This window comes from Benincasa hispida, chromosome 9 (genome assembly GCF_009727055.1).
Source record: "Benincasa hispida cultivar B227 chromosome 9, ASM972705v1, whole genome shotgun sequence".
Taxonomy (NCBI): domain Eukaryota; kingdom Viridiplantae; phylum Streptophyta; class Magnoliopsida; order Cucurbitales; family Cucurbitaceae; genus Benincasa; species Benincasa hispida.
The window spans coordinates 52,329,675-52,355,567 of record NC_052357.1 but is presented as its reverse complement, the minus strand read 5'-3'; the positions used below and the strand labels follow the sequence as shown (position 1 = coordinate 52,355,567).

Genomic DNA, 25,893 nt, shown 5'->3' with positions numbered 1-25,893 from the left:
TCCAACGATATAAGATTAATTGGCTAGACTGTATTAATCAGTATTCGTTAATCATCAAGTCGCACCATTATAGCTCGATGGTTGCACTCTCCTCATTATAGATGTATTTGTGTCCATATGATTTAACCATAACCAGTAAGTCAACCCTTCACAGGTTGTTCGTAATAGCGGCTGGGTCAATATGTTGTTTTACCCCTAATATTACGTCTTGTTCCTTAAGTTCCTACGGATCCTCTAATGAACAATTGGTTTATGATTCAAGCACTAAACTGGATCCCTCTTGGGCCAGTGAGAAGGTAGCACCCCTTGTTCAAGACTTAGATTCAGTACTTAAGAGAACAACTTTTCTACAAGAACTCTTAATCTAGAGAACCAATGAGCAGAAGTAGATCGTTCCAAACCCCATTGTGAAAGAATAAGACATTTTCAATCAAACAACAACAGTTATGCATAATGAGTAAATTACGACATGCTACAAAGGAAAAACAAAGGGATCGAGTAAACATACCCTTGAAGAACCTTTTCTTATAGTATTTCCTCGATCGAACTCAGCAACGCGTCCCACAGCACGAACGTAACACGCCTCTGGAAAATCCTCGAACAGCAACGAGTGAAACTCGATCCTCGACCCTCGAATAGAAACTTGACACTACCATGAGGCCACCTTGGTATTCTCAATATGAGAATCCAGAAGATGTGAGCTCTATATGAATTTGGAAAAGGGAAGGAGTAACTGGACGATCGGGTAGACGATCAAGTAGTGGGAGAAGAAAGAAATCTATCGTATAGACTTATGTACTCGATCGTTTAGCAAGTGAGTCATTGTCGTATAGTATCCTCGATCGATCGCTTACTCTCTCAAAGGTATCATATAACTTTTTGCTATTTACGTGTGGATCCTTGAAAATTAAAACAATTTTCACTTTTATCTATTCGGTTGCCAAAACTGTCTATAACCAACCACTAAGTTGGTTATTGGAGAAAAACGAAATCAATTATTTTATAATTAATTTATTATAAATAAATATAATAACTAATTTATCATATTGTATTTAAAACCCATAGTTTTAATATCACATCATATGTAACATATAAACCATAGTTATTTTTCTCTTTTATGACATTTAATATAAATTATATTTATATTAATTTCTCCAATCAAATAATGTATCAAATACATTAAATCAATTATATCACATATAATTGAATCAATTTAATTATATCATATATAATCAAATTCCTTCTTGTTAATTTGAACACTTCAAACTAACCCAAAAACTGATTCTTAACATGAATCCATTGAGCTATCAAAGGGACCTTATGGACCTGTAGCTTGAAGCTCCAACGGTACGTGAATAACTGACTAAACTCTTTAATCACGATATCCACCATCCGTTAACTGCCTGACACTCCACTAAAGAGCGACAGCTGCACTCTTTGTACTACATATATATTTATGTGTCCATTGGATAAAACCAATTAACAGTACGATGACCCTTCACAAATCGCTCGTAAGTACATTTGGGCCAGTTTACCGTTTTTTCCCTGTAGTTACATCTAACTCCTTAAGTACCACTGATTCCTTAATGAACAATACATCATAGTCCCATTATGATTAAACCCTTCTCGGGCCAAGAGAAGGTGTGGCACCACATTGTTCAAGCCACAGAATCAGCCCTTAAGGGAGCAATTTATCTACCTATCCTTGTTTTGGGGAAGGATTGAATTTATTCTTGTGTAGCTGAGTTCCTAGCTCCTTAATCAGACGAATCCCCAAAGTCGTAGGTTTGAGTCGGCAATCTGGCCATTAGCACCCATGCAAATCAAATGACCACGCTCATAGGCAGGAGTTCCTAACTCACTTAGGATTAAGGTCATGTTATCTATGGACATCGTAGTAAAATGAAAGTCTCTGTCATAAACAATGTTATATAACGAGACTAAACATTTTGTGGTTCGGTCTTATACAATCTCCTTTGTATAGTGCATCCCCGCTCGTATGTCTAATATATAAATGGTCAGGATCAGACCATTTGTAGTACTTTTCAACACTTGTAACTTCTATAAAACGAATCACATTCGTAGCGTCACTAGAATAAGGTTTCCCTCCTTTATCCATATACTATAGACCATTTAGGTTATCACTTAAAGCACAATCCACTTATATGTCTCCACATACATGCTTAAATTACAACGATAGCCATGGATCTTAGTTTATTGGTTTGTGGTTAATGCAACTAAAATATCTCATATTTCATAGACTGAAGTGAATAAAATATCTCATATTATAAATTACAAAACTGTTTGTTCATACACGTGTTTACAAACTATAGGACCCTACAAGATTTAGGGCATCAACCCCAATACTTTCTCCTATCCCTAAATCGGGTAGGTGTGAATTCCGTCTTACACCCTATATCCCCAGCTATCTACTCGGTCTTACCCCTGAAATGGGAGGCTTATTAAGCCAACGCTATTAAGCCAACCCTCACCTATGCAAATCTAAGGATAATCCCGAATAAACAGGAGTTCATTGTTAACTCAAGATTAAGATTGAGTTGCCTAGGTTATCTAAGAAAAACGTCTATAAAGTAATAGTGACTTATTTCTTGGTCTGATCTTATGCAAACTCATTGCATAGGACGCCTCCACTCCTCATGTCAATACCTGAACGAATAAGAATCACTTTGTTTGTAGTATCTTACAAAACTCGTAACCGTTACAGAGTAGACCGCATCCAATAGTGTTACTAGAACAAGGCACCCAACCTTATTCGTATACTATAAACCATTTTGGCTATTTACTCGAACTTGATCCATCTTTATGTCTCTGCATAAAGTTCAAGTATTCAACCAATAGCCATGGATCTTAGTTTATTGAATTTAGACTGTATGTATGCAATTTAAAGATTCAATAACAACTTTATTGAAGAAATGTTGAATAATATCTTTATTGATAATAGAATGTGTTTAACTTTACAAACTGCGAGTTTTAGGACACACAACCCAACAAAATTCACTTATATGAACCTCATCCATATAATTGATATTTGGATCATATCCAAATATTTAATTCCTCTCAAGATAAATTATATTTATATTTAATTACATGAATTTCATTCATATAATTGGTATTTGAATCATATTCGAATTCCTCTCATATTATCTTAAATTGTAATATATCAAATACATTATATTAATTATATCGCATATATAATCAAGTTAATTAATTATATCACATATAATTAATTCCCTTAATTAATTTGAATACTTCAAATTAATCCTCGATTTAAATCCCTGTTGAGCTATAGAGGGGACCTTATGGACCTGTAGATTGAAGCTTCAATGTACTCGAATAATTAATTAAACTTTTTAATTAAATTACCCAACATCTGTTAACTGCTAATCACTCCACTAAAGACCGACAGCTGCATTCTTTGCACTACAAATTAATTTTTGTGTCTATTGGATATAACCAATCAACAGTGCGATGACCCTTCACAAATTGCTCGTAAGTAAAGTTGGACCAAAATACTGTTTTGTCCCTGTAGTTACATCTAACTCCTTAAGTACCACTGATTCCTGTAATGAACAAGAAGTCATAGTCTAACTATGACTAAGTCCATCTCGGACCAGGAGAGAGTGTGGCCACTATGTTCAAGACTCGGAATCAACCTTTAAGGGAACAATTTATCTACTTGCCCCTGCATAAGGGAAGGAGTTAGTTGGTAGGCTTCCTGAGTTGGCAATCTGGCCACGCTCACCCATACAAATCAAAGGACCGCCTTCATGATCAAGAGTTCACAACTCACTCAAGATTTCGGTCATGTCACCCATCGTCATCCTAGTGAAATGTAAGTCTCTATTATTAACGACGTTATATAAAGAGACTAATCATTTCATGGTCCAGTTTTATACAAACTCTTTGTATAGGATACCCCCACTCACATGTCTCCACATGAATGATCAGGATCAAACCATTTGTATCACTTTACAACACTTGTAACACCTACAAAGCGGGTTGTATCCGTATTGTCATCAAAATAAGGTACTCAGCCTTATCCATCTACTACAGACCGTTTAGATTATTATTTAAACAAGATCCACTTGTATGTCTCTACATACTTGTTTAAATTACATGAAATAACCTCGGATCTTAGTTATTGGATTGAGTATATGCTTATAAAATAATACTTATTTTATTAACAACAATATATTTATACAAAGTTTACAAACTACGAGATTAAATGGAGATTTAAGACACCAATCCCAACAACATTTTTTGGACATAAATGCTTAACCTGACTCCGGTAGTGAGGTTATTTACTGAGTTTTTTATACTCATCCTTTTCATATATATTTTTTTCAGGTAAGGTTAAGGACGCGCCGGCGAATGACAAGCGGAATCTATGATCGAGCCATTAGGACCAGTCATATGCTTTCGCTCATATTTTTAGGTTTTTTATGTTTTTTATTTTTAGTTTTGATATTTAAACCTAAGGATTTGGTATTTGTGGTTTAGACTTTTTAAGGAAATTTTCTAGTTTTATTTTATGGCTTTGTGGGTATCCTACTACTTGAATTTAAGTTATTTTGGTTTTAATGAAATTAATTATCTTTGGTCCATTTATTTGGTTTTTACTAAGTTACAAAAAGATGTCAATTTGAATTTCTTGCATGCATGTCTATAGTAATGACCTAGCTTAAATCCTAGGGAGGCGGATCGTTACACTTAATTTAAGTCTTAAGGAATCTGATCGTTATAGTTTTATTATAACCTGAGAAGTATTCCTCTAATCTCATGCTTTCATTGTAATAATGCATAAATATGATATAAAATAGATAACATTTCAAATAAAAACAAAACTAGAGCTCAATTTTTGTTGGAATGGTAGCATTGACAAAATTATTTAATGAATTAATTTTTATATTAATTTAATTTAATTTCGTTCCAAACTTGATTTTACTGAAAGTAGTGAATTTATGATGATTTTCATATGGCTTTTTTTTTTTTTTTTTTAATTCAAATCAATAGAAATTGAAAGTTTATAATGAAGATTGATGCAACTCTCAACAACTTCAGTAAACTATCCAAACGAACCATTTTGCTAGACTATATGGTCTTGCCCTTTTGGGTTTAAGTTTTTCATCTCATCGTTCTCTCTATTTTTCCTCTATCTCTATTTTAATTAAAGTGTGAGGTGGAGGAATCGAACTTCAAATCACGATATTTAGTATGAACATTATGCCAATCGAACTACGCTTTTGTTGGCCTTAATGTCTCTATTTTAGAAAATAGATTACCAAATTTTTCTTTTTTTATCACAACCGTTGAGATAGGAAATTGAATTTTCAATTTCTTAAATTGAAAATATATATCATTACTACTAAATCAAACTCATTTTGAGTTGAGTGGTCCAAAATTTGAGTGACGGATGGGATATCTCCACTATAATGTATGAATGAGAAATGACAATTTTTACTTTTGCAGACAAAAGCTAAATGACAATCTTTTGACAAATTGTTCTTCTTTTCACACAAACAAACAATTTTCAAAAAGAGATTGGATTTATCTTCAATCATTCTTGATTCTTCTGTGTTCTCAAGAAATTCTAGATAGCAAACAAACGAATTCGCGTGAAAAATGGAAGCTAATCTAACGATCTTCCTCTTCCTCTTCTTCTTCCTGTCAATCATCTCCACTCCAAGAGCTGATTATGTTCGTCCTCAACCACGCGAAACTCTGCATTTTCCATGGAATTCGAAATCATCTTCTCAACCCCACCAGGTTTTCATTTTCATTTTTCTTGAGCTTTCTTTGTGCTATCGAGATTGTGTCGTTGTTGTATAGGGTTTTTGAAGATCCATTTCATAGCCATGCTTGATTTTTCTGTAGCTTGATTCTTCTACGCAAATCGCTCCTAAATAGAATTCTCTTTGTACAGTAATTCTAGTTGCTTTTTGTCAATTTTCTGGGACCAGTTAAATCTATGTATTTATTATTGTTCATCTGTGTGTTTGTTTGTGAAAAACTTTCGTCGGCTTTCTAGGTTAAGAACAGTCATCATTTCTTTTTCTTTTGAATTTGGTAACGTTTTTAGTTTTGATTATTGACATAGATTGGTTAAGAATATGAACAAATGATGATTATGCCGAAACTTATTAGCTTAAGCTTGTAGGTTAGCCCATAAATGGAGAGTGTTAAGAATACGGATGAATGATTGAGTGTAACACAGCCTATCAACTTACCACATTTCTTTCTTTCCCCCTTTTTTTAGAGTTGTTTGAGTTCCTTTTGTTTCAATATTTCACTACTTCCTTGCAGGTGCATATCTCCCTAGCAGGAGACAAGCATATGAGAGTCACATGGATTACTAACGATCATTCTGCTCCTTCTTATGTTGAATATGGAACATCACCAGGAGAATATACTTCTATTTCTCAAGGAGAGAGCACCTCTTATAGTTATATTTTTTACAAGTCAGGAAAGATACACCATACAGTAATTGGGCCTCTAAAGGCTGGCACTGTTTATTATTACCGATGTGGAGGGGAAGGTTCTGAGTTTCAACTGAAGACACCTCCTTCCCAGTTGCCAATTACTTTTTCAGTGGCAGGGGATCTAGGTCAAACTGGATGGACTAAGTCAACATTAGATCACATTGATCTGTGCAAATATGATGTACATCTGCTTCCAGGTGACCTATCCTATGCCGATTACTTGCAGCACCTGTGGGATACATTCGGTGAGCTTGTGGAGCCGCTTGCAAGTGCAAGGCCTTGGATGGTAACTCAAGGGAACCATGAAAAGGAGAACTTATTGATATTGAAGCCTCCATTTGACTCCTATAATGCAAGATGGAAGATGCCATTTAAGGAGAGTGGATCAAGTTCAAATCTCTATTATTCTTTTGAAGTTGCTGGAACTCATGTGATTATGCTTGGATCATACACAGATTATGATGAATCCTCAGATCAATATGCATGGTTGAAGGTTCGTGAGCTTTTAACTTCTTTGTAGAAGGCATCTTCTAATAGTTAAAAATGTCCAACCCAACTAGTGCCATTGGATTTGACCATTCAATTCTCCTCTGGATTCAATCCACTACCAGGAATCCCTTGTTTGTTTGTTATGGCTTGCTTTGTTTTGTTATGTTATTTGTTTTTGTATGAGAAATGATATAACTACTGGCCTGAGAAATTTTCTTGTTCAATAGGCTGATCTTGGAAAGGTGGACAGGGAAAGAACACCATGGCTAGTAGTGGTATTCCATGTGCCATGGTACAATAGTAATAAAGCTCATCAAGGTGAAGGTGCAGATATGATGACTGCCATGGAGCCGTTGTTATATGCAGCTGGTGCAGACCTAGTAATTGCTGGTCATGTCCATGCTTATGAACGCTCGGTAAATTATTTTGATCCTTTTTATATAGCTGACTTCCTTATTCTCCTCGAGTATCCTTTGATTCATTTTCACTCTATGGCAGAAACGTGTGAATGCTGGAAAATCCGATCCTTGCGGCGCTGTGCATATAACTATTGGAGATGGAGGAAACCGAGAAGGTTTAGCTCACAAGTATGGGATCACTCTATTTCCTCAACTTATAATTGGTTTTTCATCTTTTTATTTCTATATCTCTTTCCCGTTATCATCTCTCAGTCATAAATTTTCTCCTAAAAAAGGAAAAGAAATCTTACAATTATCTTTAGTTCAAATATTCTGCAATTTATAATTTTTTGACAGTTGTTTAAATCTTACAACCTTTACATTTTATTTCTTTATACTCGTAGAACTCTTAGAAATTCTATTTGTCCATAAAACATGCATAAAAATTCATTTTGTTATTTATTGGTAAATTTCTGAAATGCATATTACTTATAAAATTTAAATAGTAATATGCAAATTTATATCGTAAGCCCCATGCACTGGATTCTTGCTGGATTTGGTTTCGAATTTAGAAATGAATGACATTGATTAAGTTTGGACACAGGACTGAACACAATAACATTGAGAAATAGATATTTCATTCAAAGATAAAATAAGTATGAATTAAGAGGATTGTTGTATTTTATAGGTACAACTCACAGCCTGAATGGTCAGTTTTTCGGGAAGCTAGTTTTGGTCACGGGGAACTGAAGATAGTGAACTCAACTCATGCGTTTTGGAGTTGGCATAGAAATGATGATGATGAACCAGTAAAGTCTGATCAAGCATGGATAACCTCATTGGTTGCTTCTGGCTGTGTTACTGAGAAGAATCATCAACTGAAGAAGTTTAGATGAAACCTTTGGATCTACTTAACTTAGTTTATCCTTTCCACTTTCGAACGAAATTCCTTACCCTTCTAATGTAAATATAGTTGGCGTGCGCATATATTTCATCTTAGTTACATCAGTTGCTTTCCATCATTCTCATTTGTCTACATCTACACCCGTAGTTTTACTAGAACTCATTATTCTATATATAATGTATATTGATATATTATAGCGTATCAATTATCATTATTGGCCACTACTCGAGCTATCTTGTCAGTCATCAGTATGATATTAAACATTTATCTCATTCACAGCCAATATCAGATATAAACTTCCCTACGGGCTACGACTACAAGTTTAATCGAGATGCTCAACTTCAACAATACAATACAAGGGGTTTTGAGAAATGAAAATCTACAAATTTCCAAAACTCATTCAAGATATGTAGCACCATTACAGTCTACATTATCTCTGCCTTTCAAGTTCGTCTCTTCACAATCCATGGAATAATCTGCTCAACCCTAAACAAAATGGGTATACAGTATAATTTGATTATGCTGGAAGAGAAACCATTCACCATCTATGAGTTCATGTCCTCTTCATGATCTTTCTTCCCTCTCCACAGAATAATCTGCTCATCCTTGAATAAAATGGGCACACAAGGTACCAAAACCTGGATTGTTGGTAGAAATTTAGGATTGAAAGTTTTCAATCAACTTAGACAGGAGTTCTATGCTTTAATCTTTAGATTAAAACAAACAAACAAACAAACTTAGCATTAACAGTTACCCTTAATTTAACACCAATCTGTTTGCAGTCACTGCTTCCGACATGGATACAATCTAGTCTAACCACCTCCTCGAACTTGAAGGCCTCCCTCACTCTGTCCACGACGTTAACATATACACCATTCCTCGCTACAGAAAATAAATTAAAAGGTAATGTTCAGCCTCATAGAACTACAAACACCATTCTACTATTCATATCTTAAACACATACAAAGTTTGTAAATAAATAAAGATTGTAGTCAACCTGAGCTTGCACACAAGGATCACAAAGGACAATAATGAAATCTTAAACAAAGGTTCGATCATAAGGATTATATACGTAATTTGAGCTATAATATAAAAGAAAAAGAAAAGTTTGGAGTTTACTCACTAAGTTTCATCAGAGGAGGGGAATTCAATCCTCTGTTTCTCATTTCCTTTGTTTCATCAAATGACAAACCATCTGCCACATTCTTCACAAGCTTTGGATATATTGGCGCATAAGGTTTCCACAACATAAGAGGGATAGTTGGTCGATTCTTAGGATCGTAGTTTCGACCACGGTATAAAAGAAGAATGTTGATATGTCGATATATAATCTTCCCACCAGACTTGTCCTAGAAAGAAACTATAGCTCACATCGGTATTTTCCTAGTGAAAGTCTACCTTGAAATAAAGAACAAGACAAAATTATGTTGGATACGTGAGGAATGGATGTAGTTCAAACAAATCAAACCTCAAGGTGGAAACATATATTGTCCATATCAAGAGTTGGCACTCCCAAGCATTTGATCCTCACAGCTTCAGCCCTTCTCCAGTGGTTGTGTATGTCATCCAACATATTATGAGTAACTCCCCCCTTTCCTATATAAGCCAAATGCATAACCAACCACTCAAACCCTTTATTCCTTCTTTCTCAATCTCAAAAAAGTTCTGAGGAACAGTTTATGATCATGACAGACAAGAAGAACAATATAGAATATCACAAGTAAGGAAAAGGTATTCAACCATACAGCTACCACCAAATTTCCTCCCATTAACATGACAAAAACCCAAGCCATCAAAATGATTGAAAAACTAATGTCGTATATACCAAGATTGATTTGCCGAGAGCAATTGTTATGCCGATACTGTTCCACAAGCTCTGCAACTTCCTCCTCCGATAATGGGTCTCCAAGAATCCGTTTCCTCTCCTCTAACACTTCATTTATTTTCACTTCCACCACCGCAGGGGCCGAAGTTCCAGTCCATTTCCGGTCGAGCCGGCCCGGTCCAAACGGTGAGAATTTAGGCGATTCTCGATAGCCTATAGGGTTAACTGAGGGATTGGTCTCAGAGTAGGAGTAGAAGAAGTCGAAAGGAAGATCCGACTGGAGTGGGAGGGTAGGCTTTTCGTTTGAATTCGAATTTCCATCGTGGGTCTTCTTCTTCTTTGCCTTTCGGAGCTTCGAAACAGGAGTAAATGGAGGATCGTAACTGCTTTCAGACAGAGATTTGGAGATAAATCGGCAAATGAAGAAGAAATACCCACTGGGTTTTTTATTCGAGTGATCTGGAAATCTGATCCGGGTTCGGAAATGAGTCGCCATCATCGGCAGCTCTCTCTCGACGAGGGTATACTGAAGTTGCAGTCTTGCAGAATGCAGAGAGGTAGTGAAGAAGAAACTCTATACAGCGTCGTTCCGTGGGGCGTAGCGTAGCAAGGGTAACCACGTCATTTTGAAAGACGAGGTAGGGGTAGTTTGGTAAATACGTTTGAGGGCGTGTGGACAGTCAATTTTGACCAGTGGCGTCCCACACGCCATACAGCTCATAAGGCAGTTGAGAAGAATTGGAAAACTCCCTCATTCCTCTTTGATCTGTGAAATTAAACAAGGATTTGCTCAAAATCTGATATTCTCAGAAAACCCAATTTGGAAAAATGCATGATTTCTGCTTCACAATCCCTTATGGATTGATTTTAGTTGGTGGTGGCCTTTTTGGCTACCTCAGGAAAGGGAGCACAGCATCGCTAGCTGGAGGTGTGGGTACTGGATTGGTTTTAATTCTGGCTGGATACTTGAGCCTGGGAGCTTTCAAGAAGAAGAAGAACTCCTATTTAGCTCTGATTCTTGAGACAGGTATTTTATTGTTTTGTAACTTCTGTTTCCATGTTCATCTTTTCTTGTTTGATCTTGTTTTTGCTCTTCTGGGGTTGAAGATCTTGTCTGCAACTATTGATCCTGATAGTTTTTCCAGTTATAGAACCTTAAACAATGGGATCCTTGCCAGTCAAATGTGTCAATTATTTTCTAATTTCTTTTTGCTGTTTTGAGTGTTCTTGTTTCTTCACATTTGAGACGCTTGTGAGCAAACTCATTCGAGGTATTGTGTGTATCTCTCTCTGTCTCTCTCTCTTTTTTTTTTTCTTCCCTATGTAATCTATTGCGGAGAAAACCGCAAATCACTAGGATTGTTCAAATCATTACCTTCTTATATTCTATTAGTAGGAAATCTTGTTATGAATCTATAACTACAATTTATGAGAACTTGCTGAACACGAGTTATTTCTTCTTCTTCTTGTCCTGCTGCTTTAGACCAGTATCACTTCTTGTTCTCTTCTCAAATTCCATTACCGTATAGTTAGCTTTCTTGGTTCTTTGCTGGGTAATGTCTAGAGTCTATGTAACGGGAGGAGTCTGATGGCTGTAAACTTTTGAAAATGTCAAAAAGAGATCCAATATACTCTCATTCGCGCTGGTGTGTCCATATTTTTCATTGGTCCTCTGGAAGGGAACTATAGGGGTTTGGGTAGGAGTACTATGGTATTAGCAAGGGCATAAGGATAATTAGTCAGGGAGTTAGTCTATTTGGTTATAAATAGAGGGAGGGGATTGCTGGGAGGTTCCAAGTGCCTTATACTTGGTTTATCTTTTAAGTTTTTGATCATTTACATATATATTTTTTTTTTTGGGTAAAAGAAACTGTTATTGATATGAATAAGGGGAAGACCCCGAAGAACTACAATAGAGATTGCCAATTACTGACTAAGAAAGATAAACTGAAATGATTGAAAGGGTGCTTTAATTTACACTAAGAAAAAGCAATAGACAAAACTAACTCAAAAAATCGAGCAGAAGAAAAACATGTATCATGAAAAGGTTGTCTGTTCCTTTTAACCTATAAGCACCAAAGGACAGCATGGATAAAAGCCAACCAAATGACCTTCTTAGTTCCACCAAAAGGATGTCCCACTAACACCGAGGCCAAAGCATCATCAGAAATATCATGAGGACAAGTGAAATACCAACCAAAAAGAGGCAAGAGAAGGTTCCAAATGCTGATAACAAAAGAACAGTAGATGAACTAATGATTCAGCATGCTTGTGACACATATGACACTAAGATGGAGAAAGAGACATATAAGGCATAGGACGCTGCAAACGATCAGCAGTATTAATGGCACCCTAGCTGAATTCCCAAAGAAAGATTTTAATCTTAGGATATCTATCCTTCTAAATCACTGAATAAAGATCAGTCAAGTCTGAATCCATATCACCCTCCAAATCAGCCATAAGAGACTTAACAATAAAGCCCAAAGATGGATCAAGAGGCCACAACCAAGTATTAGGAGTAGCACGCAATCGGATAGGTGTTAGATGAAGGTATAATAAGGCCCACTCAGCAATCTCTAACTCAGTAAGATTATGACATAAGTCCAAATTCCATGTAGTCATAGATGAGTTCTGATGAAAATAAAAAATGAAGGAGAAGAAGAATACAAATGGTTTACGTGGAAAACCTTAGAACCAGGGAGAAAAAACCATGATAGAGACTTATTTTTTATTATTGAAGTGATACAAAATACAGGAAGACTTGCTCAAATGAATAGACAGATGGAAACCCTAGGCCCATAAGAAAATTACAAAAAGTCCCTTAGGGCAAAATAACTATTTTCGACACTTCTCCCCAAGTTGGGGTGTAGATATTAGTAAGACCCAACTTGCTGATACAATAATCAAAACTCTGTCTCAACAACCCCTTTGTAAGGACATTTGCAACGTACTGATTAGAAGGAATGTAGGGAATGCATATGCTTCCATTGTCCAGTCTCTCCTTGATAAAATGTCTGTAAATTTCGACATGTTTGGTTCTATCATGTTGGACCGGATTGTTTGCAATACTTATTGCTGCTTTAGTTTCACAGAACAATTTCATCGGAAGCTCACTATCTTGGTGAAGATCTGTCGACACTTTCTTCAACCAGATTTCTTCACATATCCCTAAACCCATGGCCCTGTACTCGGCTTCTGCACTACTTCTGGCAACTACCTCCTGTTTTTTACTTCTCCAAGTGACCAAATTGCCCCAGACAAAAGTGCAATACCCAGACGTTGACCTTTTATCAACAACAGACCTAGCCTAGTTTGAATCAGTATATGCTTCAATGCAACGTTTATTTGACTTCCTGAACAGTAGGCCCTTACCAAGAGTAGTCTTCAGATACCGTAAAATGTGTTCAACAGTTGTCATATGTTCCTTGTAGGGAGCCTGCATGAATTGAGTGACAACACTCACTGCATATGATATATCAGGTCTAGTGTGAGATAAATAGATCAATTTCCCGACTAATCACTGATATTTCTCTTTACTGCAGGAGCTCCATTGTTAGTATCAATCAGTTTTGCATTATACTCCGCAGGGTGTCCACTGGTTTACACCCAGTTATTCCTGTTTCCTTGAGAAGATCAAGAGTGTACTTTCGTTGAGAGACTGAGATACCCTCCTTCGACCGAGCCACCTCCATCCCAAGAAAGTACCCAATTTTCCCAGATCTTTAATTTCAAATTCTTTGGTCATCTTTGTTTTAAGTCTCATAATTTCAACATTGTCATCACCGGACAACACAATGTCATCGACATAAACAATAAGCACTACGATCTTTCCTGAACCAGACTTCTTTGTGAACAACGTGTGGTCTGAGTGCCCTTAATTATACCCTTGTGCTTTAATAAATGTAGTGAATCTGTCAAACCAAGCTCTTGGAGACTGTTTCAACCTATACAACGACTTCTTTAATCTACAAACCTAGTACTTAAATTGGTTCTTGAAGCCGGGTGGAGGGCTCATATAGACTTCTTCTTCAAGTTCTCCATTAAGAAACACATTCTTTACATCTAATTGATAAAGAGGCCAATCTTTATTACCAGCAACTGATAATAACACCTCGATCGTATTGAGTTTGGCTACAGGGGAGAATGTCTCAGAGTAATCTATGCCAAAGGTTTGAGTAAAGCCTTTGGCAACAAGTCTAGCCTTGTATCTGTCAATCATGCCATCAGACTTGTACTAACAGTAAAAACCCATTTACATCCAACTGTCTTGTGCCCCTCAAGAAGAACAACCTGTTCTCATATCCCATTTTTCTCCAGAGCTCTCATTTCTTCCATAATGGCAGCCTTCCACTCAGGAGTTTCCATGGTAACATGTATACTTCTTTGGAACCACCACTATATCTAGGCTGGTAGTGAGAGCCTTGAACTCGGGAGATAAGTTACTGTACATCATATAACTATGCATAGGGAACTTCGTACATGATCTAGTCCCTTTTCTCAGAGCAATGGGAAGATTGAGAGACGCATCACGGCTTTCCTCCTTTCCAAGTTCCCTACTGCAATCAGTCGTCCGTTCCATGAACCTTTCTTTAGAAGGACCTTCCACGCAATCACCTTCCCTTGCACTGTTTTCATTTTCTGGGGCTATTTCCTCAGTATTGTTCTTTCTAGTAGTCTCTTCATCCTCCTCAGTTCCTTCTGTTTTCTCAGCACTGTCACCCCTTTTTGTATCCTTATCCATTCTGCAAGTATTAGTCTCAACACAATCATCAATATCACAAGTAGGAATGCACATACCTGGAGGATCAACATGTTCAGGTTCAACCGACAATTCTAAGGGAACGGAATACATGGACTAATTAGCCTCTTCACTAGGACTCTCCCCCTAAAGAGGACTAAAGGGAAAGAAAGGTTGATCCTCAAGAAAGGTGACATACACGGAAACAAAGTATTTTCGAGACGAGGGATGATAACATATATACCCACGTTGATGGAAAGGATACCCAACAAAGACACATCTCTGGACACGAGGGGTAAATTTCGTACGATTTGGACTGTGGGTATTAACAAAGACAACACAACCAAACACTCGGAGTGGTACGTCTGGGATTAGTCAGGTGTTGGGATACGACTCTTTGAAACAGTCAAGGGGAGTGTGAAGGTCTAAAACATGGGAAGACATGCGGTTGATGAGGTGGGCCGCAGTGAGGATAGCATCCCCCCATAGATAGGAAGGAAGAGAGGTAGATATCATAAGGGAACGAGCGACTTCTACCAAATGCCTATTTTTCCTCTCGGCTACTCCATTCTGTTTGAGGAGTGTAGGCACACGAGCTTTGATGGATAATCCCTTTAGAAGCTAGGAAGTCCCAAAAAGAGTTGTTAACAAACTCACGCACATTGTCACTTTGCAAAATTGCAATTTTTGTGTTGAACTGGGTTTCCACGGTAGCATAGAATTGCTAGAATATAGAGGACACCTCAGACTTATCGGCCAAAAGGAAAACCCAGTTAAGCCTTGTATGGTCGTTAATAAAGGTGACAAACCAACGCTTGCTTGTAGAAGTGGTGGTTGGTGATGGACCCCAGACATCATTGTGGATAAGAGTAGAAGATCTAGTTGGTTTATAAGGCTGAGAATGAAAAGGGACACGACTCTGTTTGGCCTGGATACACACATCGCAATGTAAGGACGATATATTAATATTATGAAATAAATGCGAAAATAGATACTTCATGTATTGAAAATTAGGATGTCCAAGACCGTAATGTCATAACATAAAATCAGTCTCAGCAGTAGAAAAATTTAAAGAAATAAAACTAGTCCTATAACAATCCCTAGAAGAAGTATCATCAGTCAGGAAATAGAGCCCCCCCTATCGTGCCAGGCATTGCCAATCGTCGTCCTCGAGCTCAGATCCTGAAATAAAACAGAGTCAGGTGAGAAAACAGTCTGACAATTCAAGCCTCTTGTAATTTTACTGATAGATAATAAGTTGTATGAAATCTTAGGGACATGAAACACATCATGCAATACTAGACCCTTGAAAGGAGAGAGATGTCCTTTTCCTGCAATAGGGGTAAAGGACCCATCTGCAATTCTAATTCTTTCATTGTCGGCGCTCGGGTGGTATGATATAAAGTGATCAGAAGAACCAGTTGGGTGATCTGTGGCTCCTGAATCCACAATCCAAGGTTTTTTTTTACCATTAATGCTAATAAGACCGAAGGAATGAGTCGTACCTGAGTGTGCAATAGCATTGACCCCAACAACACTTAAGTTATTTTGACCATCTACTTGAGTTTGAGCCTGAGTTTTGTCACTCGTCCAATCGCTCACCAGAGCTCGTCTAGGGCTGGACTTGTCCTGTGACTGACGTCGTCTATTATTTGGAGGTTTCCCATGTAGCATCCAACATTGGTCTTTTGTATGCCATGGCTTTTTGCAGTGCTCACAAACAGGTGGAGGTTTCTTATCACTGTCAGGTCCAGAGGATTTAGTAGCAAAAGCGGCAACATCAGTAGATGTAACTATTGGATTATTCATCGCACTAGATCTGTCTTCTTCCAAGCGTATTTCAGAACATACCTCCATAAGAGATGGCGTAGGATGTTGGCCTAATATCCTGCTACGAACACCATCGAATTTTGAATTTAGCCCAGCTAGAAAATCATACACTCAATCAGCTTCCTCAATTTTTGAATACTGAGTCCCGTCATGTGTACACTTCCAGATAATTTCACGGCACATGTCCATCTCTTGCCATAATAGGGATAATTTGTTGAAGTATGATGTCACGTCCATGGTCCCTTGCTTGCATTCGTGGACTTGCTTGCGTAAGGTATATAGACGGGATGCATTCTGCTTCTTCGAATACAGCTGCTGCACCGCATCCCAAATATCTTTGGCAGTTGCCGTATAAAGTAATGGTCTGCCTATTTGGGGTTCTATGCTGTTCACCAGAATTGATCGTAACAACGAGTCTTCCGCTTTCAAAATGCGTTCTTGGGGGTTACCAGGTTTAGGTTTTGGTATCTCTCCAGTTAGATACCCAAATTTTTGTCTTCCTTCCAGAGCCATTTTGATGGATTGTGACCAGGAGAAATAATTTTGGCCATTCAGCTTTTCTCCAATAATAATTCTTGTAGAATTTCCCATTGATCCAGACAACAAATTTACAGTAGGTAAAGTATGAAAAGAATTTACCTGATTTTCGGAATACCACTGAAGATTGGTTGGCTCTGGTTGAGCATTTTGTGGGTTTGTGCCAACAACTGTTCCAAGATCCACAATCTGTTGCTGAAGATAAGCAAATCGCCTTTGAATCTCAATAGGGAAAACACCCATAGACCACCCATTGCCTGTATCTCCATTCAAAGCTATCGAATTGAAGCTGTGAGTTGCGCCGCTGCTATCAGACATGGCTGGACCAACCGGCGGTGGCTGCTGCTCAACGGAAACTCTGCGGCTGGTCGAGCCGATGAGATCGACGCGGCTCATCATCTGCAGCCGAGGGTTCGAGGCCATTTGGGTTGGCGCGATCCACGGTTGAGCTGACAGCTAGGCATCGAACGACTGGGCGATGTCGAAGAGTTGGGCGCGATCCTTACCACGTGCGATCTGGGTGCCGTCGAAGAGCTGGGCACGATCCACGGCTGAGCATGATCCGGTCTAACAGTCAATCGGTTGGGTTGTCTCCACAGCTGGGGTTGTCTATCCGACACTGATTGTTGAAGAAGACACGGTAAAGCAGCCTCCAGGTACTGTTGGTCAGCCTCCTTAATTGTGGCAGCCATCTCAGAGTTGGTCGTCGAAGGGTACTCATCAATGGCGGCTAGGGTTTCTTCGCATTGCTCTGATACCATGATGAAAATAAAAGATGAAGGAGAAGAAGAACACAAATGGTTTACGTGGAAAACCCTAGAACCAAGGAGAAAAAACCACGATAGAGACTTATTTTTTATTATTGAAGTGATACAAAATACAGGAAGACTTGCTCAAATAAATAGACAGATGGTAACCCTAGGCCCATAAGAAAATTACAAAAAGACCCCTAGGGCAAAGTAACTATTTTCGACAAGTTCCAAACATTAGCAACTGCTCAGGATGTTGTACAAGACGAAAAAGTTGCGGATAAGTGGTGGAAAGGACTCCACAACTAAGTCATGAGTCATTCCAGAAGGACGTAGATGAACCATCCCCAATATGGCGACTAACCTGATTAGCAATCAACTCAATAGACAACAAATATACCTCCATGGTGATTTAGAAGAAGCACCAGTGACAGAGGAGGGCCAAACACAATCAGTAGAATAATACTTAGCAACAATAAGCTTCCTCCATAAAGCATCACATTCAGTTAAAAGCCACCAAGTCCATTTTGCAAGAAGAGCCAAATTTCGATGTTTAAAATTACCCATGCCAAGACCACCCAATAATGGATGCTGAGAAACCATCCAATTCACATTATGAACACTACCATCACCACGAGAGCCTCACAAAAAAAATCCCGAACCAACCTATCCAGGCAGTTAATAATAGAGGAAGGAGCCTTAAGCAAAGACAAATAATATGTAGGGAGGCTAGAAAGAGTAGCTTATGAGCATGTGACGACCCCCTTTCAAAATATATGAATACTTCCAATTATGGAGTTTATGCTGAAACCTCTCAATCACAGGCTGCCAAAACAAACCAGATTTAGAACTACCACCCAAAGGAAGCCCTAAATAAGAAGCTGGCCAAAAACCCCTTTTGCAACCAAAAGAACGCAACAACCAATCAAATTCAGAAGTCAGAGACATGAATCCCAAGAAGCTCACTCTTAGCATGAATGATTTTAAGGCTTGAAGCACACTAAAAAATATGGACGATGTCAAACAAGTTCTATATGGCAGTTCGCTCAGCAGTAGAGAACAACAAAGTGTCATTAGCAAACTCTAAATGAGTCAGCGTAAAATCTGAATGATCAATAGGATGAGCACTAATATGACCCAATGCTGAGCTATGGTCAATAAGACGACTCAAACAATCAGTTACTAAGATAAATAAGAAAGGAGAGAGAGGATCTCCTTGTTTTATGCCTCGTGAGGGAATAATCTTGCCACAGGGCGGCCATTAATGATGATCATGTAGTTTGCACTAGTAATGCGTCCTCTGATCCAATTGTGCCAATGACAACCAAAACCTTTTACTTGAAGTAATCAAGGAAGTCCTAATCAATCGTGTCAAAGGTTTTCTTGAGATCCAATTTTAAGACAACCCCTGGTTTATTCAGAGAAGTTCAATCATCAATGAGCTCATTCGCCACCAAGGAAGCATCAAGTCTGTTAGCCACAAAAGCAAGCTGATTGGGCGAAATGGTAAAAGGAAGAAGCTTTTTCAAGCGATTTGATAAAACACGGGCAATAATTTTATAATCACGGGGAATGAGACTAATAGATCTATAATTAGAAATAGATCCCAAGTCAACTTTCTTGGGAATTAGGCAAATATAAGTCTCATTCATTTTCACATTAATAATCCCAGAGTTGTAAAAATCGTTAATGACTAACATCATATCAGATCTAAGAGTAGCCCAAAAAAATTTTAAAAATTCAGCCGTAAAACCATCTGGACCAAGAGATTTACTAACACCAAGAGAGGAGACAGCAACAAATACCTTATCATCAGTAAAAGGACGCTCGAGATCGATGGCTTGAGTAAATGAAAGAGGATTCCATTGAAGATTTAGTGGAAGGAACCACTGACCCATGTCTTTTTTGAAAAGAGATGAATAAAAAGACAAGAATTCAGCTTCAATATCCTGTGAAGTCAAAAGACTCGTGCCATCTCTTGAGAGAATTTTCGTAATAGAGGACTTACGGTGTCGGGCAGCAATAATTTTATGGAAAAACCGTGTGTTTTTCATCACCCTCGAGAAGCCATTTCAGCTTACAACGCTGCTACCAATGGATATGATCTTGAATAGTCAGAGTTTCAATATGTTCACAAAGAATACAACATCTATTAAGCTGTTCCCCATTAAGGGTCTCATTGTCTTCCAGAGCATTTAAATTGGTTAACCGTGAGACGAGAATGAAGATTAGTAACCTCATTGCTCCAATTGGTATTCCAATCCCGGACAATAGCTTTCAAACCCTGAAGCTTCATCATAAAACCATATCCAGGCCAATCAGGAGCGGGTGACAATTCCACCCGTTCTCCACCAAGGGACGGAAAGAAGGCACCAGGAATTTTCAAATCTGAAAGGGCATGAACTCCAATCAATACTTTCGGAAGATAAAGCCAAAGGAAAATGATCTGATATAATGCGATCTAGTCGTTCAAGAGTAACAGGCCCAAACTTACAAAGACAATTTTCTGTAAGCAAAAACCGATCAAGTAGAGATAGATATTGAGTAGGACCGAAACTCGACCAAGTAAAACAACCATTCGATAATGGAATATCCCGTAAATGATAATCCATAATCCATTGATTGAAGGCACGCATACTAGAGGAAATTGTTCTATCATGTGACTTTTTCCAAGACCATCTAGGGACATTGAAATCACCACCAATGACCCAATTTTCACCTCCCAAACCAGCTAAATCATCAAGCTCTTGCCAAAAGTCAGATATAAAAATATTATCAGAAGGGCCATGAACTGGCTTTAAAACCATCAAACAAAGATACATGAATCAAAGTAGAAAAATGGCTCTCAACAACCTCAAGGATAGTAAAGTTGGGCTCACTCCAAAGTATAAGAATACCCCCTGACGAATCAATAGCATCCAGAGCGGTCCACCCAATGAATGAAGAACTCCAAATAGATTTGATTAAAGAGGAATCAACATATGACAGCTTTGTTTCTTGTAGTAGCACAATACTGGGGTTGTGTTGTTGGATTAACTTCTTCACCAAAGCACGTTTCTTCCGTGAATTAAGACCCTGTACATTTCACGTGAGGAATTTCATTGATGCTCAGGTGAGCCCTCCCTAATAGCCAAAGTGTCAATTTTGTTATAGTGGACTGTAGAAAAAAAAGCCTTGCAATTCTCTGTGAAGTTTGGGTTTCTTATTATTGGTATTGTTAATTTTCTTGGTTTTGGAGGGAGGGATCGAAGGAATAGCCACGCATAAGCCATGTAAGGACAAAAGGGAAGCCAAATCTTGAAGACTAATGGGTAAAGAGGAAAGAGAGGGTGATGGTTGGTGATTGGTAGATTGTTGGTGAAGGGCAGGGAAAGAGGGAATGGGCTCGTGATTGACAGAGGGAGAAAGGGAGAGGTTTTGTTTGTGATTAAGGTCTGGTGGAAGAGGGGGAAGAGTATGTATTGGCGTGTGGGTAGTATCGGCTAATCACCAAAAATGGTCATGTCAAGGGGTTGAGCAACAGAATCAGTTTCTTTGGAAGGGCTGGAGAGGTAAGCTTCTGTATCAGAACCAATAAAAGGTAGGTTTGGTTTGTTGGTTGAGGTAGAATGCAAAGTTCCAGCTTGTGAAGTGGTGGGACCCGCACTAAAAGTAACTGTGGAGAGAGAGGGTTGTGTGAAGGAGGGAGATGACGAATTGGATGGGCTATTAAGTTGGTTTTGGAAACTAAATGATGTGGTGGACTCGGGCAAAGAATTTTGACTTGGGTTTTTGGTTGATTCGGAAAGAGATAAAGGAGCAGAATGTGGGTCCATAGCTTGGTCAAATGTGGTGTGAGAAGGAAGGAGATTTACCTTTTCCATAACTGAATGAGATTCGGTCAAAATTGGTAAGTATGTGGGGGAGAGGAGTTACCGTTTGATTTGTGAGAGATGGAGGGGAATTTATTTTTTCCATAACTGAAGAAGATTCAGTCAAGGTTTGCAAGTATAGGGAGAGAGAGAGGGGGACCGATTGACTTGTTTCAAGAATTATTGACTTGCGTTTTTCTTTTATCTGAGATTCAATGAGATCCACATTTTCAGCAACCTCTTTAATATTATTTCCTTGTATAGGTAAGGTAGTGCGCCGCTGCCTATTAATGTTATTTCAATATATTTCAGTTCTTAATTATTGTCAGGTGGTTTTCTAACATTGTCATTAGCCACATTAACCTCTTGTTTGATACCCTCTTGCTCTTCACCAAGAGGTTACTATGACTAATGTGTGGATTCCATCCACCAATGCTTGGGATTTACAATTACGGTGCAATCTTACTGAGTTCGAGATTCTGTTAGATTGTGCACTTCTTATGATTCATGGATATGGCCCATCGACCCCTCATTGGATTTTTCAGTTAAATCCCTTATGGCTGATTTGGTTGGCATAGTGGATCCTCTGTTGACAGATCTTTACTCAGTTATTTGGAAAGACCATTATGCTAAAAAGATTAAGAACTTTCTTTGAGAGCTTAGTCTGGGTGCCATCAATGCAATTGATTGTTTACAGCACCGTACGCCTAATATGTCTATTTCTTCTTTTTGGTGTCTCATGTGTCCCCATCATGCTGTCCCAACTCACTTGTTCCTGCATTGCCCTTATGCTGATACTTTTTGGCATTTTGTTTTGGGGACTTTTGGATGGTCTATCACATGTCCTAATTCTATTTTTGATATCCTGGCTTCCTTAACTTGTGGGTCATCCTTTTGGTGGTGGTACCAAGTAGATGATTTGGTTGGTCTTGCTGTGTGCTTCCTTTTGGATCTTGTGGGGCAAAAGGAATGGAAGGCTTTTTCGCGACTCTTTTTATCTTCTTTTAATAGATTTATGAAGTTGGTTTTCTTGGTGCAAAACAAAGCACTCTTTCGATCATTACAGTTTTTCGTTTTTAGTCAATAATTGGCTCTCTATTGTAATCACCTTTTAAGTGTTTGGGTTCTCCCCCGATTTCCTGCATCAATGAAATGTTTTTTTTTACTAAAACTCCTTTTCACTCCTTTTCACTGCATTTCTTCCTTTTCTACAACAGTCATGCTTAGTGCTTCTACACCTCGAACTCCAACTGGAATTTTTAGGACATGGAAAGAAGGCTACTTTAAGAGAGATTCAAGCAAGTCGTCCGAGTGGAGACTCGACCAAATATTTTACGATCCTTTTTATGCATCCTTGGAGCTTTTTCTTTTTTGTATTAGAATTTCCTGTGGAACTGCCAAGGTATTTTTCCCCGGAAGATCCTGACATGGCTGTAGGTTCTTTAGGACTTTGGGGTTTTGGGCATGGGAATTTAAGGAAAAGAAATGTGTCCTTCCCTCTTCATCATATAGTGGTGGAGTTTTCCCTTGGAAAGGAAGGTCTTATGATGAGGTTATAACACTAGTATGGGTTTTCTCCCCCTTGGTAGTAGTCTTTGGCTCCACCTCTTAAGTATCTTTGGCTTCATATGATTTCTCGTACTGATGCTTAACAGCTTTCTGTCTTTACTGCTGTATATTGTGTCCCAAAAAAAGAAGGCAAAAGAAGGCTAAATTCTCCTTGCGAACAGGACTAGATCGTTTTTATGAGAAAAATTATCCAAATTATTTTGTATAGGAACTTTTTATTTCCAGAGCCTCTACTTAGTAAAATTTACCTTTTATGACAATAATATTCTTACACTCTTAGGAGGTTGAGAGAGCGGGTGAGGTGTGGAAGGTGGTTTGGTTTGACGTCTCCCTTTGAGTTCTGTTTCCTGGTTTACTTTTAAGATTCAGAATTGTTTTTTGTATGCCCTTTTTTTAATCAATGAAATCTTGGTTTTTTAACCAAAAAAACACAAAATAAATAATAATAATAATATTCTTACATACCAACTGAAGGATCTTTTTTTAGTACTTCCTTTGGCTTTGTTTGTATTCAATCATTTCATTCTTTGAATGAAGTTTGTTTTCTTGAACAAGAACGGTATTTTCCTGATGCCAAAATGTTCTGCGTTTTTCAAGAGTTCTTCTAACTAATGATCCATCACTTTTCCATGTCAAGTTAGCATTGAATTTAATTTAAATGAAGTGATAAAGATGTATATGCATTTGCAACAGTATGTAGCGGTGCACTCACGTGGGTGATGGGACAGCGCTATTTACAGACTTCTAAGATCATGCCAGCTGGAGTTGTAGCCGGAATCAGGTAACTTGATCTATTTCTAAATTCACTTCAAGAATTTCTTTTAAATGAAAGCAAATATTTTCTTGTGCTGTTGTTCATATCTTGATTGAAAAAACATAGTGATGCCACTATTTATCCTATAATTCTTTGCTGGTAACCTCAGCTATCTGAACTATGTACCTTTTGTTTTTGGTTGCGTATCGAAACAATGGATTTGATGGCTGATGTTATTATCACATTATTGTAACTTATATTATTGTTGTTATTATTATTATCTTTTAAGATTAGCTTTCATTGAGTAAAATGAAAGAATATACAAGAGCATACATATGTGTGTGTGTATATATAAAGGGAGTATCAAAACACAACCTACGAGAAACCTCACCACCTCCCAAAACTCGTTGTCCAACATCTTCACCCTTCTAAAGAATCTTTTCTCTGGAGTCAAACACCGGCACAAAAAAACTATGCATCCACAAAACTTTGCCCTTTTCCAAAGATGCGAACTCGGGAGCACCCCCTCAATTTGGAACCTCTACACTTATAACCCATATCTGAGTGTCCAAACTTTAAGTGCTTCTAGTATACTGAAGTTATCTGGTTTTCTTGTATGACATGAAAACACCAAATTGAAAGTCCCGGTTGGAGCCCAATCAAGTTCTTTATTTTTTCTGTGTAAAAAAGATGGATGCACATGGTTGGGTGCATTTTAGACTGGATCTAATCGTTATCCTATTTTATTTTGTATTTCTCTAATGACTATTTTATTTTGCAGTGCTCTCATGACTTTATTTTACCTGTACAAGCTCGCAACCGGTGGTAACCATATTTCTCCCAAGGCCGAGTGATGATTTCAAATACATTTTTCAATATTCGATATGGAAATGCATTGGATCACACTAGAAACTCGAACAATGTATTAGTATACAAATGATATCTCTTCTTGCTAACTTTGAAAAGGTTGGACGTGTAAATTGAATGATCATTACTGAATATAAACCAGCTGGGGTTGAAAGTCTTAGAGTTCTTATTTCAACGTGTTCTTGGCCGGGCTCTGATTTGTTGCTCAATGAGTCTGTCCTTTTTACATGTGTTCTTTCTTGGAATCAAATTTTCTGGGAAACCTTTGGATTCTGTTACCGATTCCTGTTTGTTGTCTTTTTGTTTGTCATCATCTTTTTTGTCCATTGATGTAGTACTGAAATGAAACTTACAGGGAGCTGAAAAACAAATCTATGCTGACATTTGCAAATTGTCATTTATATTCACAAGGATTTGTTTTTTCTTTTGTCATCATGGTGGTTGTCATTTGTCAAACATTTTTTCAATCAATAACAATTCTCAAAAGTAAGGATCAAAGAAAAAATGTAAAATGCAGCACATATATTTATATAAAAAGAAAATGAATGAGTTTGAGATGAATTCTGAGATGAGTGTTTCGGTTGAAAGTTGATTTTCAAAATCTTATGTGATGTATTGTGTGTGTATATATATATATATATTTGGTTGAGTACAACTAAGACGAGAATGAAGGTGAGAGATTGAACTTTTGACCTTTGAAGAGAAAGTTGTTGGCATTTTGACTCTTAATCACAAATTAATTAATTAACAAATTTTTTTATGATAACAAACTTGCTTTTATTCATTAACAATTTGAGTGTTTTGAAGTGTTTATTGCATAAAGTTTGAAACAGTTATTCCAATGAAATTTGAATCACTCAAATTGGAGTTCAAACAAAGAAG

At 37.7% G+C, this 25,893-nt stretch overlaps 3 protein-coding genes across 3 annotated transcripts; 2 read left to right on the top strand and 1 right to left on the bottom strand.

Annotated features, from left to right (window-relative positions):
- Positions 1 to 5,467: 5,467 nt before the first annotated feature.
- Positions 5,468 to 8,496, top strand: LOC120087293 (purple acid phosphatase 18). The gene is made up of 5 exons (XM_039044241.1): positions 5,468 to 5,787; positions 6,325 to 6,993; positions 7,217 to 7,405; positions 7,488 to 7,576; positions 8,076 to 8,496. The coding sequence occupies exons 1-5, from the start codon at positions 5,644 to 5,646 to the stop codon at positions 8,281 to 8,283; spliced, it is 1,299 nt and encodes a 432-aa protein (XP_038900169.1). The 5' UTR covers positions 5,468 to 5,643; the 3' UTR covers positions 8,284 to 8,496.
- A 48-nt stretch (positions 8,497 to 8,544) lies between these two features.
- LOC120087294 (CRS2-associated factor 2, mitochondrial) lies at positions 8,545 to 10,645 on the bottom strand. Its single transcript, XM_039044242.1, has 5 exons — positions 10,117 to 10,645; positions 9,760 to 9,887; positions 9,415 to 9,640; positions 9,046 to 9,173; positions 8,545 to 8,929 (listed from the first exon to the last, which is right to left on the bottom strand). The coding sequence occupies exons 1-5, from the start codon at positions 10,613 to 10,615 to the stop codon at positions 8,837 to 8,839; spliced, it is 1,074 nt and encodes a 357-aa protein (XP_038900170.1). The 5' UTR covers positions 10,616 to 10,645; the 3' UTR covers positions 8,545 to 8,836.
- Positions 10,646 to 10,909: 264 nt separating this feature from the next.
- Positions 10,910 to 25,289, top strand: LOC120087295 (protein FATTY ACID EXPORT 5-like). Its single transcript, XM_039044243.1, has 3 exons — positions 10,910 to 11,143; positions 24,084 to 24,171; positions 24,926 to 25,289. The coding sequence occupies exons 1-3, from the start codon at positions 10,945 to 10,947 to the stop codon at positions 24,996 to 24,998; spliced, it is 360 nt and encodes a 119-aa protein (XP_038900171.1). The 5' UTR covers positions 10,910 to 10,944; the 3' UTR covers positions 24,999 to 25,289.
- Positions 25,290 to 25,893: the final 604 nt, after the last annotated feature.

Bases quoted from the DNA above. Each gene is read 5' to 3' on its own strand.
- LOC120087293 (XM_039044241.1), top strand. From the start codon at position 5,644: ATGGAAGCTAATCTAACGATCTTCCTCTTCCTCTTCTTCTTCCTGTCA. The intron at 5,788-6,324 runs GTTTTCATTTTC...ACTTCCTTGCAG, and splicing joins CATCTTCTCAACCCCACCAG to GTGCATATCTCCCTAGCAGG. The intron at 7,577-8,075 runs GTATGGGATCAC...TGTATTTTATAG, and splicing joins CGAGAAGGTTTAGCTCACAA to GTACAACTCACAGCCTGAAT.
- LOC120087294 (XM_039044242.1), bottom strand. From the start codon at position 10,615: ATGATGGCGACTCATTTCCGAACCCGGATCAGATTTCCAGATCACTCG. The intron at 9,888-10,116 runs GTATATACGACA...TGGCTTATATAG, and splicing joins CTCTCGGCAAATCAATCTTG to GAAAGGGGGGAGTTACTCAT. The intron at 9,174-9,414 runs GTGAGTAAACTC...TATTTTCTGTAG, and splicing joins CCCTCCTCTGATGAAACTTA to CGAGGAATGGTGTATATGTT.
- LOC120087295 (XM_039044243.1), top strand. From the start codon at position 10,945: ATGCATGATTTCTGCTTCACAATCCCTTATGGATTGATTTTAGTTGGT. The intron at 11,144-24,083 runs GTATTTTATTGT...CATTTGCAACAG, and splicing joins AGCTCTGATTCTTGAGACAG to TATGTAGCGGTGCACTCACG. The intron at 24,172-24,925 runs GTAACTTGATCT...TTTATTTTGCAG, and splicing joins GGAGTTGTAGCCGGAATCAG to TGCTCTCATGACTTTATTTT.